At 45.8% G+C, this 20,793-nt stretch overlaps 2 protein-coding genes across 7 annotated transcripts in view; one reads left to right on the top strand and one right to left on the bottom strand.

Moving 5' to 3' along the window:
• LOC135899217 (hepatocyte growth factor receptor-like) overlaps positions 1–20,793 on the bottom strand; it is a 204,556-nt gene that overhangs the window by 143,125 nt on the left and 40,638 nt on the right. The window contains exon 1 of one of the 6 annotated variants that reach the window (XM_070538375.1): positions 3,215–3,308. The exons of the other annotated variants lie outside the window; for them this stretch is intronic. The gene's annotated coding sequence lies outside the window, so the exon portion shown is untranslated. Of the gene's footprint in view, positions 1–3,214; positions 3,309–20,793 lie in introns of those variants that run through there. 6 annotated transcript variants of the gene reach the window in all.
• LOC139059876 (uncharacterized) lies at positions 2,717–16,093 on the top strand. Its single transcript, XM_070538378.1, has 3 exons — positions 2,717–3,481; positions 10,671–11,011; positions 15,475–16,093. The coding sequence occupies exons 1-3, from the start codon at positions 3,232–3,234 to the stop codon at positions 15,898–15,900; spliced, it is 1,017 nt and encodes a 338-aa protein (XP_070394479.1). The 5' UTR covers positions 2,717–3,231; the 3' UTR covers positions 15,901–16,093.

Here is a 20,793-nt window from a genome sequence, read left to right as displayed (position 1 = left end):
ACCCCTTAAATTCAGTTGTGCCAATTGCGCCGGAATGCCAGGCACGAGTGGGCCTCGGAGCAGAGCGGTCGAACGCCAGCGGCCGCAGTACGCGTAAGGGCTTGCGTGAGGGACGAGTGTATCGCCGTGGTGCCACGACACCCTCGCTGTCCCTCAGGCAAGCCTGTCTTATGCGCGCATTCCTTGTCCACACAAGCTGTCGCCTGCGTCCTGACTGCGCCTCGGGAAGGCCCAGTGAAAACGCGCCAAGCGTCTCAACGCACTCGCCCGCAAGGTGTTCGTAACTGGAAGGACACTCAGCAGCGTTCAATTGAACATTGGGCCACCCCAAAATTTCAAGTCGGGTGTCACCTACCAAATTTCAAGTTGGCCTACCCCCAAACTTAAGTTGGCCTATCCCGAAAGTTGGTCCATGCCCAAGTTTAGGGTGGCCCACCCTCAAATCTAAGTTGGCCCACCCCCAAATATAATTTGGCCCACCCCCGAATTTCAAGTTGGCCTACTCCCAAATGTACCTTGGTCTACCTCCAAATTTCAAGTTGGCCCACCCCAAAATTTTCGTGTGACTGCTCACGCATTTGTCGTTGTCTTCTTCCATAGCTGGCTGGCTCTATCTCGAAAGCCATCGTCTTAGGCGAAGGTAGGACGAACGGACAGTTTTCTCGTTTGGTAGCCATAGAAATGCTTTTGCATTTAAAACTATTAGGTGGGGATTTAGCGGCAAATGCGAGAGAAACGTTTTAACATTACGTTTCACCTCTTTCACGTCCCGAATAGATGATTTACACCGCATTCACCACATTTAGAAGCGTTCCTCAGGAGCTGACTCGACACACGTCCTGCTTCTTAGAGGAATGCAGTGCAACTGATAGCGGTGCGAAGAAGACCACCTTCGGTTGCACTATATACATACGTATATACAGATATATACAGATATCTTCCGCAAAGAAGAGGCATCATATTGCTGGTGCTGTTGTCGCCTCAAAACATTACTCGCACCCACCAGGGGGATTGGCCACGCCGGATGGATTGAAAGGTGTACCTAACAACGTACCACAAATTTAAAGGCGAACATTAAGAACGAAGGATTTGGCAAAAAACTGGTAACGCAGATTTTGAGAGTAGGCCTATACATAAACTAAATAACTTAAAATAAACTAAGAAACTAAACAATTAAAATGAAATAAACAGTCCCATGGTCGTTACCCTAGCATCGTTACCTCCCGGATACTTCAATGAACATAATCGTGCAGAGCAGTAATCATCGAACCATGGCTTGTGATTAATTGACAGGCAGCAAAACACAAAATTTTTAAGGTGTTGTAAGTGCTAAACCCGGTTTTCCAGTTCAAAATATGAGGGACGTTCTGCGGTGGGAGAAGAAGCGGTGGCAAGAAAGAAAGAAATGGTCGATAGTTTCTGGTTCATTGCAGAAAGAGCAGAGGTTAGTTACGGATAAACCAGATCTATGAAGGTAAAAATTTTGGTGGGCAACGCTAAAGAGGAAGCTTGATGACGTCACCTCGCATTGGCGTGAAAAGCATTTGCTCATGTTCCACCAAAATTTTAGGACCCGAAAATGACCAGCGTAAAGTATGGATGATTCATTACAATTCAGCAATAAAAGGCGTTTAAATCTAGATCCTCTTAGACAAGATAAATCAGGAAGAACATTTAAAACCGGAGCTTTTAGTGATGATTATGTGAGCGAGTCAGCTGATTCGTTTAAAAAGATTCCACTATGTCTGGGGATCCAGAAAAAACGGTCTTCAGACCAATTGTCTGGGGCAAGAGTCGAAAATATGCTTAACAGGTGTGACCGATTACTGGAAGTTAAACGTGTACAGAGCGAAAGCGCAACTGTAACAAGAATTACATTTGATATCTTTGAATCCAATTTTAGGATGGTCAGAATAATTGCCAGAAATTGTGCAAGAAATGTTGCAGGGTAAACTAAACAGCGAGATGAAGAGCAAAAGATCACTTCAGCTGATTTGTAAAGATGCCAACAGCGGCCTTCTCTAACTTTTGGGTTGTGTCGGTAAAGATAACCAAATGAGACGAAAATTGATGAACATGATATTGGAGGAGAACTTCAAGTACGCGCGCTTGAAATATTGCGCGTTTTGGAAAAAATATAAAAAATCACCTTGAACAAATTCGATTTAGGAGAAATCAGGCTCGGTAGACAAACTGGAAGTTTTTAGAACCGCTCCTGAACTAAAACAGGCTGTGGCTGTCGGTAAGGCTGTCTACCTATTCTGAAGAATGATTCGGGAAAATCGGTGGAAACGGGTTGCAAATTGGAGAGGGATGTATCGTAAAGCGTCAGGAAATTCAGGGCAGTCAATCGCTGTAATCTGGATTCAAGCGGAATAGTGCCAGACTCCAGATAAAGTGCATTGTTAGCCACAAAACTTGGCAACAAGGCAGAGATGCACTGCCTGCATTTACAGCAGTATCAAAAATATTAGTTTGTATGCTGCACATCCTGAAAAAAAGAACCCAGTCAAATTCGAGAAATGGGCGGACGTAAATTTGATAAGCCATCAGCGACGTAGTTCTACGCATCCCTGTGTTTTATTATTGAACCGGCGCAACAATGCCATGTTACGCTCTCCTTTAGTAGCACCGTATTCGATTTGGTGCTGCCAGTTTAACTTACCATCATAAAATATCCCTAAGTACTTCAAAGCTACAACTTACTCATTTCGACAATGAAGATAACGAAAACGGAATTTGACAATAGAAACACAAATAACGAGCTTGACGTTAAGCGAAAAAGACAATCCGTCCAGCAGGTACTCGAGTTCGGCATGTGTTGTTGTTGTTGCCTCAAAAGATAGCATAAACTTGAGTGAACATTGCTGCTACTCGCCTCTTCTTCACCGTCTCATGCTTGTCTCAGCACTTCCGTGTTGCAACTGCGGTTCTCCTTTTCAACATTCCTTCGCGGTGTTTCTCGCAATTTTTCCAAACACAGCAGCATACGACGACGAAACAGCAAGTAACTAGTAGCAAATGCTTACGCATAATTTAGATAACTTCCACATGAGATTCTGCGTGTAATTTTTGTCAGTTCGTTCGAGCTACGTTCAAAGCTCATCATCATCAGTACCGGCACGCGCTGCGCCGCTCTATTCACGTGCGTCCAGCAAGAAGATCGTGGAAGCCCAGTAGGACGGACCAGGCCTAGATCGTTCACCCGGTGTACCTTGCTCGCTGAGCGCCATGGAGTCCACGCACAACTCGGCCACCAGCCGCCACAAGTCCGCGAAGGCCTCACGCCGCGCTCGCAAGCGGCGCAAGTCTTTGGCCTCGACGCTGTCAAAGTCGTCGAAGAGCGAAGACGATCGGCCGGAGGTGAAGGCCTCGCCCGGGCCCGTTGCCGAAGCCATCACGGTCCCTTCGTCGGTCACGCCGCTGACCGCCCAGCCGTCTCCGACCCCTCCTAAAAAGCCCGAAGACGCCGTACCGTCGGGTAAGCTTAAAACCACATCACGTGCATGGGATACCTTTGCAAAGAACTGAACGCGTGTGCGCTCGTCATGCCTGAGAAAACAGCTTACCTGCACAGTGCACCAAGCGCGTCAAGCCCCATATTACAATGATTCAGAAACCATGCGTATATGCCCCGTGCCGTTGCACTGCTACGACACGGACAAGTCGGACATTCGTTTCAGTAATACTCTAGGAAAAGGCTAATGTGGTTGCAGCCAGCCTGCTTGGAACCAGCTGTGATTTATACCTGGGCTGCCCCGCCGCAGTATTTGTGGACAAAACTTACCTTACTGCGTCAGTGACGCAATTGATCAGTCGTGTTGCTTCAATTGTGCGTTCATGCAGCGCTCATTCAGCACCGAGTATTTCCGCAGCAAGGTAAAGCGCAACAGAAAATAAATTACCGGAGGAAATTAGGCTCCCTTTGGTCGCCTCGTGCTGGGTTTCTCGAAAGCTTAAGTGCAATTATTGTGTAACAGCTAACGGTAAGATGAGAATGGAACATTGTCGGGGTACACTCGGCAGACGCTAGACGATGACTGTTGGAGCTCACTTGCACAGGCCTTTAACATAGACAGCGCAGGCAACAGGAGAATTGAAATGGGCGGGATTGATACGTGCTGTTCTGTCTTGTTCGCAGAGCTGCCAACCACCCAGGCTAGTTTCCCCGCAACTCAGATAAAAAAAATTCTTTAGATTTCCCTATATTCTCGCAAAATGCGGTTGTTTACCTTGTCAATATATATTTTTTTCCTAATAAAACATTCATTGTGTTATACAAATAGACAGCACATTTTAAACTGTAGATTTATTTCTAAGCTCGTTTTAAGATATTCACGCATTCAAGTACTGGACTCAAGCAGAAATTACGTGTCAATGATTGTTTTCATATTAATAGAGCATTATGCTTGAAGCCATGCTCACAGAAGATGACGTCAGCACGCATATAGTTTGTTTTTTGTCCAAAGTTGTTTTGCACCTAGACCGATGTGCCAAGATAGGACGACGGGCTAAGGATGGTCCCTTACAGAATGTAACAGTGTCAAAACAGTGCGCCACCACACGGCAGCAATGTAAAATAATGTTTTGTTGCCACTCCCTCATGTTGCCTCACCTATAGCAGTAATAATTTCTGGAGTTTTACGTGCAAAAAAGCACGATCTCATTAGGAAGCACCCGTAGCGGGGAATCCGGATTAATTTTGACGAGCTGGGGTTCTTTAACGTGCATCCAAATATAAGTGCACGGGTGCTTTTTTCGTTTCACCCCCATTGAAATGCCGCCACCGTGGCCGGAATTCGATCCCGCGATCTCGTGTATAGCAACGTCACGCCAAAGCCACTAAGCAACCACGGCGGGTATGACCCCACGCTACTGAAGCATCATTTGCAGGGAAGCACGGTGATACGCGGCTCATTATTATCTTTCCTCCAAAGCGAAGCTGGGTCAAGCGCATGACCGCTAAGACTGTCCATGGTTGCTCTGCCGATGGGCGGTTCCCGGTAAATTTTAGTACAGATAGTCCGATGCTCAACGCCCAAGCAGCTCTCTGAAACAGCTGTCCTCGCGTTCATCGCCTACGTGGTGTAAGTGAACAACTGATGTATATATATACAGGCAGGAAAGAGACGACGAACTTTTAGGAAGACTTATTTACTGAACGTTCTCGGCTGGTGGACCAGCCTTCGTCAGAGTACAGTGTCAGAGTACAGAGTACAGTCGTCAGAGCACTGTACTTTGACGAAGGCTGGTCCACCAGGCGAAAACGTCCAGTAAATAAGTCTTCCTAAAAGTTCTCGTCGACTCTTTCCTGCGTATGTTACGTCGGGTCCTGCGTTGTCCGCACGCAGGACCCAACGTAACGTGTGTATATATATATATATATATATATATATATATATATATATATATAGTTCGCTGTTTAGCGGCACGACAGCATTGCCGTTCTCTGCGCGAGGTACAGTCGCCGACAGAATATTATGGACCATGAAATCTAAGAAAAGGCTGAATATCTCCGCAACCTCACAACGCAATCTGGTATTTGCATTTTGGACCTCGACTAGAATATGCTAACAAAGTTGTCGTGGGCAGTTTTACTGGTTACTGCAACAGGCTGCTCGGGAACTGAACGTTTTCGGAGATGCCGTGGTCCATTTTATTCTGTCCGCGACTGTACATGTGTCCACTTACACCCATATTTGCCCACGCTCCTTCATTTGATGCTCCAGCCTATGTACGAACGGTGAAATTGTAGTGGCAGTAATTTAAAGGACTTGAGGCACCCACACACTGTCGTGTATACTGGGCGAAATGCGTTCACTGCACTACTGTACCATCAAAAAGTCACAGCGCACATGCTAGTGCGAATGTGATTTGCAAATGACTGAAATCAAAACACGCCATGACGCCAACAGATTAACCCTCTCCCTTTTTTAGCGCGAAAGATATTTTTTTTTTATTTGGACCGACCTCTCTATTTCCCCCCTTTACAATGCCAATATGCCAGATTTTTCCTAGGGTTTGCTGTCTTCAGTGAACCTTACCAGTTGGTTGCACTTTTCCCGCGGTCTGCAGTGTTTGCCATGTTAAACGCGAAACAAGTAGGTCGGCGTAGAACCAGCAAACTGTAGTGGGCCTAGAGGGCGATGTTGATAGAAGTGAAACAATCGGCAAGCATTCCGCCATACCTGCGCAAGTTTTACTTATGCATGTGTTTGACAAACAAATTGACCTTTTTTCTACCACACATGCTTGCATAAAGCATATACTACACAATCCTTTCCATATTCCGCCATCATAGGTATTCGACAGTCGCCACTGGGTATTCACTCACCATCAGAACGCCATATTCACTGAGACAATAGGGCGGTGGCAATGGCTAAAAGCGAAAAGATCACTCGAAATGTCGGCCGAACTGCGATTGATGTAAATATACGTGACGTATATCCACGGCAAAACAAGTCATGACGCAGTGGTTTGTGAGAAACGTCTGAAACGCTAAGGGAAACGTTTATAAGCCACGCCATACATGTTTCGTAATTTGAAGAACCATAATACAGTTAGCGGAGGCAATTTTTCTGGCTACGTTACCGTCCTCTTAACATTGCTGAATAAATGCGTCACAAATTCCGCCATTGAAGACAGGCACAATTATTAATACTCCTGTTCTGAAATAAGAATTTAATAAACTGAAGATCAATAGAGGCACGAAAGACAACAGGTGCGGTCACAGCTACCGATTACACCGTGGTCGGTGGGATTTTCTTCGTACTCCACCTACCTGGCTCTATGATTTTATTTTGCTTATTGCACATTAAGGACCACTTGGCTTTGTATAAGAGTACCTAGAAAACGTTCTGCCGGATCAGAAAACCTGACGTCGATGTTGCCCACAAATTTGCGTGGTAGCTCTGTAGATCGGTTAATAATTTGAAAAATGTACATCTTTATCAGATTTAGTGATGGAATTGATGAATGAATGAACTGATTATTAATGAATGGTTGTGGATGGCGCTTTAGGCGCCATCCACAACCGGAATACACCATCAATGGGAAGGATAAAGGAAAAAAGTTAATAATTCGAAGTATTCTAGATGTTAGCCATTGAGCGAAGGACCGTGAGGTCAGTAGAGTTGACTGGTAGTCTATTTAGTGCTGCGTCGTGAATAAGCGGCAGCGCTTCAGGTTAAGTTGCACAAATAGCAGAAGGCCCGCAAATAGAAGTCCTGCCCTATATTTTATTCGAAAAAAAGCCACAAGATCCGGAACACGCAGGTGCGACAGCGGCAGGCCACGCGATGCACTTATTCTCGTGGTCAACTTTCTGCGGCAACGCAGTGAAAGCTGCTGGGCGGAGCTTCTGCACCCGTGTTACGCACCAAGTAGTCCGGCAATATTTGACAGTGTTGTGGTTTTATTTATTTTATTTATTTATTTATTTTCAATACTGCTGCTCTCCTTCGAGAGCGTGGCAGTTGGGCAGTACAATAATTCAGTTGTACAATGCAAAGAAATCAAAGTATAGATTATACAAAAAGTAAGAAAACGACATAAGCAGTGCAAGTTATACATAGTACTATACAAGTAAACCATGATAAGATTAAACGTAACAGTAAATAATAAACAGATGTAAAAGAGCAAAATGCTTTATAACAAAAGCACAGATATTACTAAGGGCTAGTAATAAAACAGAAATAGCTAAAATAAACTACGAGTGTTAGGGAATCATTATGGCAAACGAATAAGCTGTCGAAAATTAGAGTGTTTATTAAATTTCCTAACGAATAAAGCAATCTGTGCCGGTGTCCCTGCATGCATAATAGGTACTGTTATTCACACACAGTTTTTTCTATTTGTGAGATAAATTCGGAAAATGATTCAATGTTGGTGATAGCAGGATGAAGTTGGTTCCATTCTGCTATCGCGAGCGGAAAAAAAGAATACTTAAATGTGTCATTTTTGCATGTGTATTCTGTCAATGTGTGCGCATGCTTGTTACGTGTAGCTCGAGTTTCGGAGAATGAAATGTATCGGGAGGTATCTATTCTGTAGTTATTTTTTAGTAGTTGAAACAAGAATTTTAAGCGAGCGTGTTTCGCTCTTGTGGATAGCGTTCGCAAACCAGACTGGGTTAAAAGATGTGTTGGCGAGTCTGTACGTCTATATTTGTTATGGATGAACCTCACAGCTTTCCTTTGTATTGATTCTAGCTTACTTATGTTAGTCTGTGTATGCGGAAACCAGACTGTGTTAGCGTATTCGAGAACAGGCCTTACAAATGATGTGTAGGCTAGCAGCTTCGCTGACTTGGTTGCGAGCGCCAGGCTTCTTTTTAAGAAAAATAGTTTGCGCAGCGCCTTTGAGATTATATTACTGATATGGTTGTCCCATTTGAGCTCCAAGGTTAATGTAACGCCTAGATATTTGTGTTCTACAACTTTGTTAAGTGGAGTGCCATTAATTGTGTAAACAAAAATTGATGATACCGTTTTCCTGGTTACAGACATGATCGCGGACTTTTGTATGTTTATTTGCATCTGCCATTTGGAGCACCAATCAGCTATGTCAGCTAGAGAATCATTTAATTTAATATGATCATTGTAATTGTTAATTTCTCTGTATATGACGCAGTCGTCTGCGAATAGCTTTATATTGCAATTGATGTTAGCTGTGATATCGTTAATATAGAGTAAGAAAAGCAATGGTCCAAGCACAGACCCTTGGGGGACTCCGGATGTTACTGCGACTGTGTTAGAAAGAGTTTTTTCGTAAACCACAAATTGCGAGCGGTTACTTAAGAAACCTTTTATCCAAGCAGAAAGTTCTCCTATACCAAAAACCTTTTCAACTTTAGCTATTAATTTGCTGTGACATACACAGTCGAAAGCCTTGGACAAATCGAGTAGTATCAAGTCAGTTTGACCGCGGTTATTAACTGTAATAGCAAGATCGTGGACTAGTTCCGTTAGTTGGGTTACTGTCGATAGACCACTGCGAAAACCGTGTTGGTTGGGTGAGAAAAAATGAATGCGCTCTAGGAATACGGTCATGTGCTTTAAGATTATGTGTTCTAGAAGTTTACATGACGTGCTCGTTAGTGAAATGGGCCTGAAATTTGAAGGTAATGTTGTGTCACCTCCCTTGTGGATCGGGATTACCTTTGCAATTTTCCAATCATGAGGTATTTGCGAAGTCTTAAGTGATTTCCGGAAGACTAGGCCAAGATATTTACTGCACCACTCTGCATATCTTTTGAGGAAAGTATTGGGTACGTCGTCGGGGCCACTACCTTTCTTGGGGTCAAGTTTAAGCAGTAGCTTGAAAATACCGGCATCCGTAATATCTAGTTTATCGATTTCCGCGTGATGTTGCGTTGCAAATGGGGGAATAATGTTATCATCTGTAGTGAACACTGACCGAAAAAAATCGTTATATGCGTTAGCCTTAGCAGTTTTTTCCTCGGGAAGAGAATGTGATGTAGCATTTTTATTAGTACGAAAGTAATTCCAGAACCTCTGAGGGTTATTAACAAGAAAATTAGGTAGTGTTACATCAAAGTAGTGCTGTTTAGCACGTTTAGCTTTAAAGTTTATTGCAAGAGATGCTGAACCGACGCAGTTTCAACGTACGATGGTTTTGTCGGGAAAAGAAAAAGCCGCAAAATAAGTCAACTTCATCATTCGGTGGTGTGGTTTGCCTGATTTATGTCGTTGTAAACAAAGTCTTAGTTCTATTTTTTTTCTCCAGCTCCAATTAAAGAAGATAACAATGCGGGACTCATTCCAGAACCGCTATAGTTGTGCGCGCTTTGGCTCCGTAGCTCCCTCATTGCCGAAGAATATTGTCCGCGAGTATACGAAGAAAAGTTGACAGTCACTTTATCAAACGCTAAAGCGGACGAAGGCGAAAGCCTGCTCTCTAACGCGACGGTCATTAAATTACTTGACATTTTCATTCTGATGCGTTGTTACTTCCTATTGCTTTCTCCCCCCAGCTTTCGTGGGTTCTAGTGCCCTAATTCGGCTTTAGTTGACTGTGTCTTAACTTCACCCTAATTAACATCAAAGGTCGTTGGTTCAAGTTCCTTAATTACCTCTACCTTAATTAAATTCGCCCTAATCAACACTAAATGTAGTTGGTTCGACTCTCGTCCTTCACGATGTCAATGGGAATCCAACTTAGAGATGTCGCTGGTTCGTCCATATCTCCAAGTGGGTTCGCCTTCCACCAAAAGTCGAGCTCGTGAGTACTACTGCATTAATTACATAACTAAATTATTTGTATAAATATTCAACGGGCGATAATTAGCACTAAAGGTCGCGCTTTAACTGTCCCTTAATTAATGTCGCCTTAACACCAAGAGTGGTGGATTGGAGGGCCTTAACTCTTACGCTTGCCCTTGCCGCCTTTTTAGTGTCCCGTATCCACTTTCGTCCTAGTCACTTCGGCTTAACTCTTAATCAACTGTGCTTTAATTCACTTTGCCGTTTTAACACCAAATATCGTGGGTTCGACTCCCACCAAAGTTACAAGGTCGGACCCCCTGATTTTGGCGCCATATAATTTTGGTCGCGTAACTCCGGACGGTCGAATTTTTGTCCCATGAGCCGTCTAAGGCTTTCGCCTTAAAAAGTTCCCTTACGTTAATGAGTTGCACACGTGGTGTGCAGAGTCTGCAGCAATGGTCGCCGCCTTCACCGAGTCCCCCGCCGTCGCCGTCGGTGCGTCGGCGCACTTGGCTTTCGACGACACTCTGCGCGTGGAAGAGCCGGTGGTTGTGGCGTCGCCGCTGTCCCCGCCCGTGATCCCTGCCAAGACCGCGAGCGACCAGCAGTCCGTCGCAGCCGAGACCGGGAGTGCAGAACCGCACCCTGGACCTTCCCTCGTCGCCAATGCTGCGGCGGCCGACGACGTGCACCATCGCATTCCCATTGGCCTGCAGGCTCGGCTGCGATCGTCGGACGCTGCACCTGCGGCGGCCTCCGCGCAAGTTCCCTCCGCGTCTAAAACGGCGAGTTACACTTGATCTGTCGATGCATCAGCGAGTTATCGCTAAGCGCCACGATCCACTCGGAATCCGCTCAGACCGATGTATCCTGGCGCACATCCTCTCAGCGAATACGCTGGTATACGCATGCGCATAACGCTGACGCCAGTATATAGCGCCAGGAAAACAACTATACGAGGGGCGTTGATAAACTTCGTGTTAGCGTTGCCACACATATATTTATAAAAGTCATACACGATAGGCTTCAAAATGAGTGTGTGTCTGTATAGTTCTAGCGCAATGTAAAACCTGTGTTCTATATAGCGCCGCGCTACGCCGCTATACGGCACCAAAACAAAAATGGCCGCACGCATCGGGAAAGTGGAAGCACGTGCAGTGATCGGCCTTCTGTACTTGAAGGAACAAGATGCCAAGAAGATTCACGTCGAGCTGGCGGTGGTGTACGGTGACAATGGCCGAGCTTATGACACTGTTGTCAAATAGCGCAGATGATTTCGGTGCGATAAGCCTGGATAACGAAGAAAGAAGGAGCCGCCCGTCGCTCGATCGTTGAACCACAGATTGCTGCGCAAACTGAGGCTCTAGTGCTCGCTGACCGGCGGATAAGTATTGAATAATTCGTAGAACAGGTTAGCGTGAGTTCATGCTCTGGGCCTTACATACTTCACAACAACCTGCACACGACGAGAGTTGATGCGCGCTGGGCCCCGCTTCTGCTGACGCCAATGCAAAAAGACTTGTGGAAGGAAGCAACCGCAAAAAATTTTGAAGCTTTTCGAGAGCAACTCCAGCGACATTTCTGAACCCCTGATACTCATGGATAAGTGTTCGGTGCAAAATTGACCCAGAAACTAAACTGCAAAGCCAACAATTGAAGCACGCGGAAACTCACTCGGGCCAAAGAAGGCCAAGGTTGTGCCGTCGTCATGAAGGTTATGCTGAGCGTCTTCTGGGACTGTCGTGGTGCTCTTCTCAAAATTTATGCCCGCTAAGACGAAACAATGACAGGAAAGTATTATTACGAGCTTCTCACCAAAGGTGCTATCAAGGCGAAACGCAGTGAAAAGCTCACGAAAGACGTCCGCCTGTTCCGTGACAATGCTCGCGCTCACTCAGCACACGCGACGATGACGCATGCAGCCTGCTTAGGCTGCGAAATTTTGCCCCACCCGCCATGTTCGCCCGACCTCGCACCAAGTTACTTCTTCCTCTTCCTTCGCATCAAGTGCACATTAGGCGGGAAGCGTTTTTCGGGACGACCAAGAAGTGATTGCTCAAGTCGAGCTCTTCCTGAGCTCTTAAAATGGGGAGTATGCTGCGATGGCCTGTGACAGCTCATCCATTGTTGGCAAAAGTGAGTGACCTTCGGAGTAGATTATGTACAAAAAGAATGAACTTCCAATCAAATTTCATGTATTCGTCTCTGTTCCTTCATGTCGGCAATACGAACTCTACGACCACCCCTCCTACTCATCAGTCGATTCCTTAGCGTGACCAGCGAGATGCATGGTGATGACTCGGAGGACACTTCACCGACACAACCGCAAAGGAGGCGAGGAAAAGTTGTGCGCTGAAAGCAGCCCCTCAACCCGTGTTGCAGCGGGTTTCAAAGAAGCTAATGCTGTATTTAGCTATTGTTATACGTGTTTTCTAACAGAGTTGCACACACTACCTCTTTGTCCTTTTTGTTAAAACTTCATCAAGCCAGCAGACAAGGACCAGGAGAAGGATAGAAAAAAATCATTATTTTTTAAAATTAAACTGGTGGTCCTGAATGCTCCGCATCCGCCGCCATGGCCGTGATTGGCGCGAGCTATTGTCTTGGCATAAATCCATAGCACACATGTAAAAATAACGAATACCAAGCAAAGTGCACTATCTCAACATAGAATATTTCAGCACCCACGTGGTGTGCAAATGATGTTGTCCTGTTCAGCAAAGCTCGAGGTTACTTGCAACAAATAATTGAGGGCTTCAGCCGGCAACATGTAACAGTAGGGTTGAATAATATTGTACAGACGACAGAGGTAGTGTTCAACGGCCTCGCGAGAAAACCAGAATTCATGATTCGTAGTTGGTTTATAGATCATGCGCAAAAGTATAGCTTGGTTCCCTGATTATTAGAAGAACTTCTACAAATATATAAATATGGGTTAGAGCACATGGCGCAGGCATTACCAAATCATGACTGGGAGCTTACCGCTATCCGTGAAACGAAAACTGTACTATCATTGCCTTCTACCTGTGCTAGCATATAGGGGCAGAAACATTCAATTTAACAAAGACGCCTGAGAACAAGTTAAGAACCGCAAACTTGTGATATAACAGAAATTGCTAGACGTAATGTTAAGAGGCAGAAAGAGAGTGGTTTGGATCAGAGACGAAACAGGGAATAGCCTATATTCTAATGGACAATACGCAAGAATGAAGCTGGTGGGGATATGAAATGCGTAGGGTGGATAACCAGTAGGCAATTAGGGCTTCAGAATGGGTGCCAGAGGAAGGTAAGGCAGTCGTGGATGTCGGATAATTAAGTGGTGGGATTAAATTAGGAAATGTTGTGGCCAGGAAAAAAAAGCGAGATGGGCAGACGAGGAATCACATACGCAAACGTTTAATGGACTCTCAGACGTGTTCCATCTCAAGAAGAAGAGGAGCACGCGCTGCCAGATCACCGACCACGCTCAGTCACGGGAAAATATGTCTTCACGCTTTACAATTTACAGGCATGAGTTGGAATCATGCAGCTACCGGAAGACAGGGGTAATTGGAGATCTATAGGAGAGGTCTTCGTCCTGAAGTGTACATAAAAAATAATAAAAAGAAAGTGTGTGGTAGGACAGCCGCTGCGGCAGCTATTTTCGTAAACCACCACATGCATAATGAGAGAGGAGGTGTAGGTTTCAAAGATCCCACCAGTGGTATGTCTCCTTGTGCGCTTTTATTTCCCTTTTAAATGCGAGGCCTTTCTGTGCCTAGTCGGAGCCAAGGTCAAAGCAAGGTCACGTGCAAGGGCGCACCGTTTTTGTCTTGGGGGAAATGTCGGCCAATCCCTGACATAGTGCAGCTCATAAAGCCGATGGACGTACTACCGACAAACACGAGATATAGCGCGAATGATACACTAAGTTTTGCGGCAGACGTTCCGCTTGCTATTTCTTACATATCTTACATCTTAGAGACATCTTAATCTTACATATTTCAGAGACAATGATACTTGAACTTTTGAGGCACGTGATAGTCTTGCGCAAGAATAAGTGTTGCCAGTCTCCAGCGCCGCAATTAAATGTTAGTGTTCGCTACATCGCCGGCGATACTTATACAGTCACTTTTTACTGACTTTTGTGGTGTTGCTTGTAAGACGTATTAAACTTTGCGACTTTATATACAAGTATCCATAGTTAAAGGATGGTCAACTATACAGCCTATAGGACGTAATTGTTTTTGTGCTGTCATTGGCGCGCAATGTGCCATTACTGCTTTGTTTAAGTCTACGTCTCGTTTTACGTGCCATGCCTGGCCGAAATCGTGAATGACGTATGTTGGCTCGTGAGTTCCCTCTGCAGCAAAAGGAGGTGTCTAAGGCGCCATGGCAAGGTAACTTGCAAAGGTACTGTGGCGCAATGTAAAACAAAATACTGCCGAAATTTTTAAGACTGCTTACATGTGGGAACCCAAAGCATTATGCCGTTTGTAGACCTCGGAACGCCATGAACGCGCTCATGTTATCCACTCATGACATGGCGTAACCTCCTCCCCATTGGCTGCGTCCTTCCTTTTTTCTTCTGTGAACATTTGCAATTACGAAAGAACAACTGCCTTGGCGGTGAATGATTGTTGAAGCGCTGACGTTAAAGGTGAGAACATTATTCTTAAAGAACAATATACGAAACATTTCGCTAATCTCTTCAAGCTTCCGGTTTTTGGAAATGTCTACAAGAACAAATTATTCATTCTTATTGAAGCCTTAATCTGCACTTATACTCCGAATCTATGAAACTTATAACTTTTTACCTGCGCCAAAAAAGAGCTTTTGCTAAAAAGTCGCAGTTTCATCGGAAAGGCGAATCATTGATTGCGATAGCAAATTATTGGACAGCTACACGCAGCAAGGCTAGTAGTTTTATCACCTTTACGAACTGCCGCAAACATTCGATTGCGATCTAAATTAACCAGCGTGGTGTAACGCGCGCACAAGCAAACATGAACACATCTAACTGGATGCACCGCGGACGCTCGTTGCCAGACCGCCGGCAAGATGAAGAGCGGCAGCAGTGGCGAGCGAATTCCCCTTCGTGCTACCTCTCGCTTCGACGCGAACTAGTCGAGCGAGAACTCGGCGCACACGAAGCTATCAGCCAACTCGGGTCGGCTGGCCTTCGAACACACTGCATTATGTTAGTGTATAAGTCTTTTTGTGTAAAAATAACGAAACGGGCAAGACCATACTGCTCTCCACACTGCAGCGCAAGCGGTCGTGCGGTCAGCTGGTCCTGAGCGCCCTGCCGCACGTCCTGCTCGCGGTATTCGTCCTGGCCGCGGTGTTCGCCGCGGTGACCATCCTGACCCCGAAGCCGAGGCCGCACGACGTGTGCCGCAGCCACGCGTGCGTCGAGTACTCGGGCCGGCTGCGGCGCTCGGTCAACCTGCTGATCAGCCCGTGCGCCAGCCTGACGCGCTTCGTGTGCGCCCACTGGCACCAGCACGACGACCTGGGAGTGCGGCCGGGCGTCGTGGAAGCGGCCCTGGGCCGAATGTCCCGCCTGGCGCTCTCCCTGCGCGGGCCGTCGCCCCGGCCCCGGAGCGCGGCGCAGTTCGGCGCCGCGTTCTTCCACAGCTGCAACGCTGTGTTCAGGTGCGGGGCCGCCCCACTGCAATCACTCATTCCTTAGCTATCACGCGATACCTGACCAGCCAGTGCGAGCCATACCCCTACGGTCTCTGTGAGGACTGCGTCCCGATAGGGTAGAACATTCCTAGAGAAGAAGGACCTCACCGTAATGGTGCGCGTGCCAATATAGCCGAGACAGTGTAATGTCCAACTTCTTTGAGGGATTGCGGTCTTGTAAGTCGAATAAATGTGCCAACTTCACAACCAATACTACGAAGGCTGTTCATCTGCAGATGTGCCTTGTCTTCCTAGATTACATAGAAGTTCGCATGAACGCAGCAAATACCTGGCCTTTCAGGAGACGTCAATATAATTTTGGGTTTGGTGAAAGGAGTGTAGAGCATTGGACGAGAGTCTAACATATGCCTGTTTCAAATATTTGTCGCATACCGTTGCAGCCTCTACTGTGAGAAGAAAAGATAGATATAACCGACCTTCAGCCATTTTATCTCTCATACATTCCGTGTGTGTGACGAGGGATATGAAAGTATGGTTTCTACGAAGCAATGGAGTTCGTTAACCATTGTGGTTGGGCGGAAGGCGCAGCAAAATCAGGTGGCGTTGCTACGAGTTCATTGTGTACACGTCAGAAGCTATAATGTCGCAAAGGAAAACACGGGGAAACGGGGACAGCGCGCATGTAAATAGTGCGTAAAGACTTTGTATCATCCATGGCTCGTGTCGGGTTATGATTTTATTCCAATGTCAATTATTTTTTAGATGAGCTGGCATTGAGTAGATGCATAAGCAGAAGAGGAGATACGCACTAACCTGGCCCCGACCCCTCCTCCTAGCACGCGCACGTCTCCTTCGCTCCCTCCCCGTCGCCCCTTGCGCGCGTGGGAAGACGGCGCGCACCCTCCCTGTCTTCCTGCTTTGCGAGCGCGGAGACGCCGCCGCATCAGGCCAACATACTTATATATATATATATATATATATATATATATATATATATATATATGCGAAAAGAAAGGGGGATAGCAGAGGGGCCCGCTTTTTATTAGTCATATCATAAGAAGCCAACAAACAATGACACCAAGAACAACATAGTAGAACTTACTTGTGCTTAATAAATGAAATAAAGGAACAATAAATTCATGGAAATTAGTGGATGAAAAAACAACTTCGCATTTCACGTGCGATGCTCTACCAATTGTGGGTTCAGTTCCCACCTGCGGCAAGCTGTATTTTCATCCACTTTAATTTCCAGTTTTTATCATTTCTTTATTTCATTTATAAAGCACAAGTAATTTCCTTTACGTTGTCCTTGTTGTCAGTGTTTGGTGGCTTCTTATGATATGACTAATAGAAATCGGGCCCCTCTGCTGACCCCCTTTCTTCTCATTTATTACGTAACGAGGGTCTCTAATCCGGCTACATTGATGCCTTCAGGTAGCATATGTGGGTTTATTGACCAGTTGCCTTCACCCAAAAAGATCACTTTCTCGTGATGCCCGCGGCAAAAAGGACGTTCCACGTCCGCCGCCAAAGTCTCTGAGTGGTAACGCTGGCTAACACTCCCAAGGTTCTACTAGGACACATAAATACCCAAGAAAGTGGACGGGAAAACGGTGCCGCGGTAGCTCAATTGGTAGAGCATCGCATGCGAAAGGCGAAGGTTGTGGGTTCTGTTCCCACCTACGGCAAGTTGTTTTTCAACCACTTTAATTTCCAGTAATTTATCGTTTCTTTATTTCATTTATTAAGCACAAGTAATTTCCCCTATGTCGTCCTTGGTGTCAGTGTTCGTTGGCTTCTTATGATATGACTATACACACACACACACACACACATATATATATATATATATATATATATATATATATATATATATATATATATATATATATATATATATATATATATATATATATATATATATATATATATATATATAAAGCAGGGGCTCGCGTCACGACTTCAGAGGCCGAACGAGGGCGTTGCTATGTTTGTCGAAGAAATAGTTCTGCTGTTTCGGAGATCGGATGTCTCGGTGCAGCTCCAGATGTGTAGAGTAAAAGAGCAACTGTTTGCCGGCCTTGTGCGTAATCCTCCTGCCACCGTAGCGGCGTTCCTTCGTGAGGCATTAACCATGGAGAGGATGCTTCGGCAACGGTCGTCGCAATATGAGCGTCTCACAGCCACCGCCTGCCTCCTCGCGACAGGAACCTAAAATGAAAGTCGCAGACCTCGTACGGCATGTGGTGAGGGAATAGCTCCAAAAGTTACAAGCAGTGGGACCCCAGCGGAACGTGACGCCCATTACAGATGTGCTCCGTGACGAGTTCCGGTAGATAATGCAACCTTTCGCACACCCCTTGATCACTTATGCCGAAGCGGTGCGTGTGCCAGTGCCAACTACAGTGAGTTTCTCGTCTCCAACGGGGCAGGCAGCACCGCTGTTCCCGAGCGCCGCAACCCCGCGGACGGCTATATACGCTGATCCACGCCTGAACATGAGGAAGACAAATGCGTGAAGCACGGCCGACAATCATCTACTGTGTTGCCATTGCGAGGAAGCCGGTCAATTTTACCGTGACTGTATACGCTTCACCAAATGGGTCTCCGCGGCTTTCACACGGACGCGCGTTGCCCACACTACGGCGATCGCCTTGAGGAAATCGAAGCGTATCTGGCAGGCTGTCATCACCTTGCGGTTCCACAGCGACGGCAGTTTCGATCACTGACTCCTAGGCGCCTCGTGCCCGCTAGCCCCAACACTACCCCCTTCGATTCCGTCGGCCTCAGTGGTTCCAGCCCATTTCGTGGAAACTATAATACCAGTGACTGGCGGTCTTGAGGTCGCTATATCCGCGAAACTGTCAAATTTCCTCTCTCGACATAACGTGTGTCCAAAGAACAACCGACAAATGGCCGACCAGTTTCCGACATTTCACCTGATACCGAAGTTTCCGCCGACATTGCCGTTTCCGTTGATGGCCATCAACTTATCGACACCAGCGCCGATTACTCTATTATCAGTGGTACTTTCGCAGCTGCACTGCGGGAGGTTACGACGCTTTGGGAAGTCCCCAGCTGCGCACAGCCGCCGGTCATCTTGAGACACCAGCAGGGCGATGCAAGGCCAGAATTCGAATCCGCAATTCTACTTTTATTGGCTCTTTCGTCGTACTGCCTCTTTGTTCGCGGGAAATAATCCTGCGGTTGGATTTCCTTCGGGAATATCAAACCGTCAGCAGTCTGCGGGACCTATTACTTAAATTTTCTAGCCAACGCATCGTAACACCATACGAATGCCCCTCAGAGCGAACAGCATTGCGTTAATACAGCATTGCGTGTTCCGGCATGACATCGATACGTCGAAGCATCGTGGAATATCCTAAGCCTTCCAACTTTGTACGATCATACTTCGGACGCACGGAACATAGGGATCGCCATTTTCAAAATGGGTAGACAGGTGCCTTCCAAATTGATTGATTGATTGATTGATTGATTGATTGATTGATTGATTGATTGATTGATTGATTGATTGATTGATTGATTGATTGATTGATTGATTGATTGATTGATTGATTGATTGATTGATTGATTGGACGAGTTTTGTGTCACAAAGAGGACACTAAGGTTTGGAGGGACGCTGCATCTGGGGTCACTGAATGAACTTTGACCGTCTCTTGTCCTTTACCGTGCACCTAAATGTAGGTACACAAACATGCTTGCACTCGTCCCCTTATATATACAGCCACAATTGCCAGGATTAGCACTACCTTGTGTCCGACAGCAGCAGTAATCCACTGAGTCACAGCGCAGGATGACGTTGTTTTCGCTGCCGTAATTTCAGTTATATGGTGAACTAAATGCTCGGGATTCGACGCGAAGTGATAGCATCGCAGAATCGGGTTGTCATTAAGCGCCGTCTCTCTAGAAGCAATAGTAAGTGCAATATCAGACCGCAGGTCCGCACATTTTTGGCTACCCAGGGAGAAAGATGCGCGAAAGAACTATACCGTGTAACCGTGCTCCTTCCACAGGTTCGAAGATCAAAGCATGCTTATTCGTCGGCATTCAGTCATTTCCACACATAGCACGGCGTCATTCAGACTTTGTTGCTGGGTTAGATGCAAGATGCGCATTTCTACCTTACTTGAGGAAAAAGTAGGAAGGTCTTCGTATTTACCGTCAAGGCATGTTCCGATAGATGTGCGAAGGGAACATCAGCACGGAGTATATACCCGTATAGTTCAAGAAGTTAGCCGATGGTGGTGGCGCAGTGGCTGCAGCCTTGCCGTGAGCGTTAATTCATCCCGCAGCGACCAAGTATTTTCTTCCTGCCATCCGGCTAGTAGTCTAAATTGCAGGCCAGAAGTATACACAAGATAACTCGTGCGAAGCTTTAAATAATCCACTTGTGCGTTACGCCAATGCAACAAACCGTATTTTGTACTGTCCGCTTGGATGACTCGGAGTACCTATTATAATGAACTTAGGTAAATATTTGACAATAATTAATTAACTAGCATTTAAGAGGAAGCTTTAGCTCTGGCCCAACTTCGACGCGGCCTATCCAAATACTTGTAAAACGCAAAAACGTTTTTCTGAGGTAGCCCCTGGACCGACTTTAATGAAATTTGTTGCGTTTGAGCGAGAAAGTTAAATTCTAGTGACTGTTGGAAGCATAATTTCGATTTAGGGCTTGAATTTTGTTAATAGGATTTTAAAATGTTTAACAGTTTGAAAAATATAGAACCACGATGTTTACAAATTCACAGGTCTGCATCAAGAAAAGATATCGCAGTTATGTAAACGGCATCCATTAGATCATTCAAAGCGGACAAATTCAATATGTCATTTACGTGAATTTGTTACGCTGTTTACAAGGGTTCTGCAAAAACTGTATTTTCATATTACTAACGTTTTTGATATTCATGTGTAA

The sequence above is a fragment of the Dermacentor albipictus genome, chromosome 5 (assembly GCF_038994185.2).
Source record: "Dermacentor albipictus isolate Rhodes 1998 colony chromosome 5, USDA_Dalb.pri_finalv2, whole genome shotgun sequence".
Taxonomy (NCBI): Eukaryota; Metazoa; Arthropoda; class Arachnida; order Ixodida; family Ixodidae; genus Dermacentor; species Dermacentor albipictus.
Note: the sequence above shows the minus strand (reverse complement) of the source record. Positions and strands in the feature narration are given on the sequence as shown.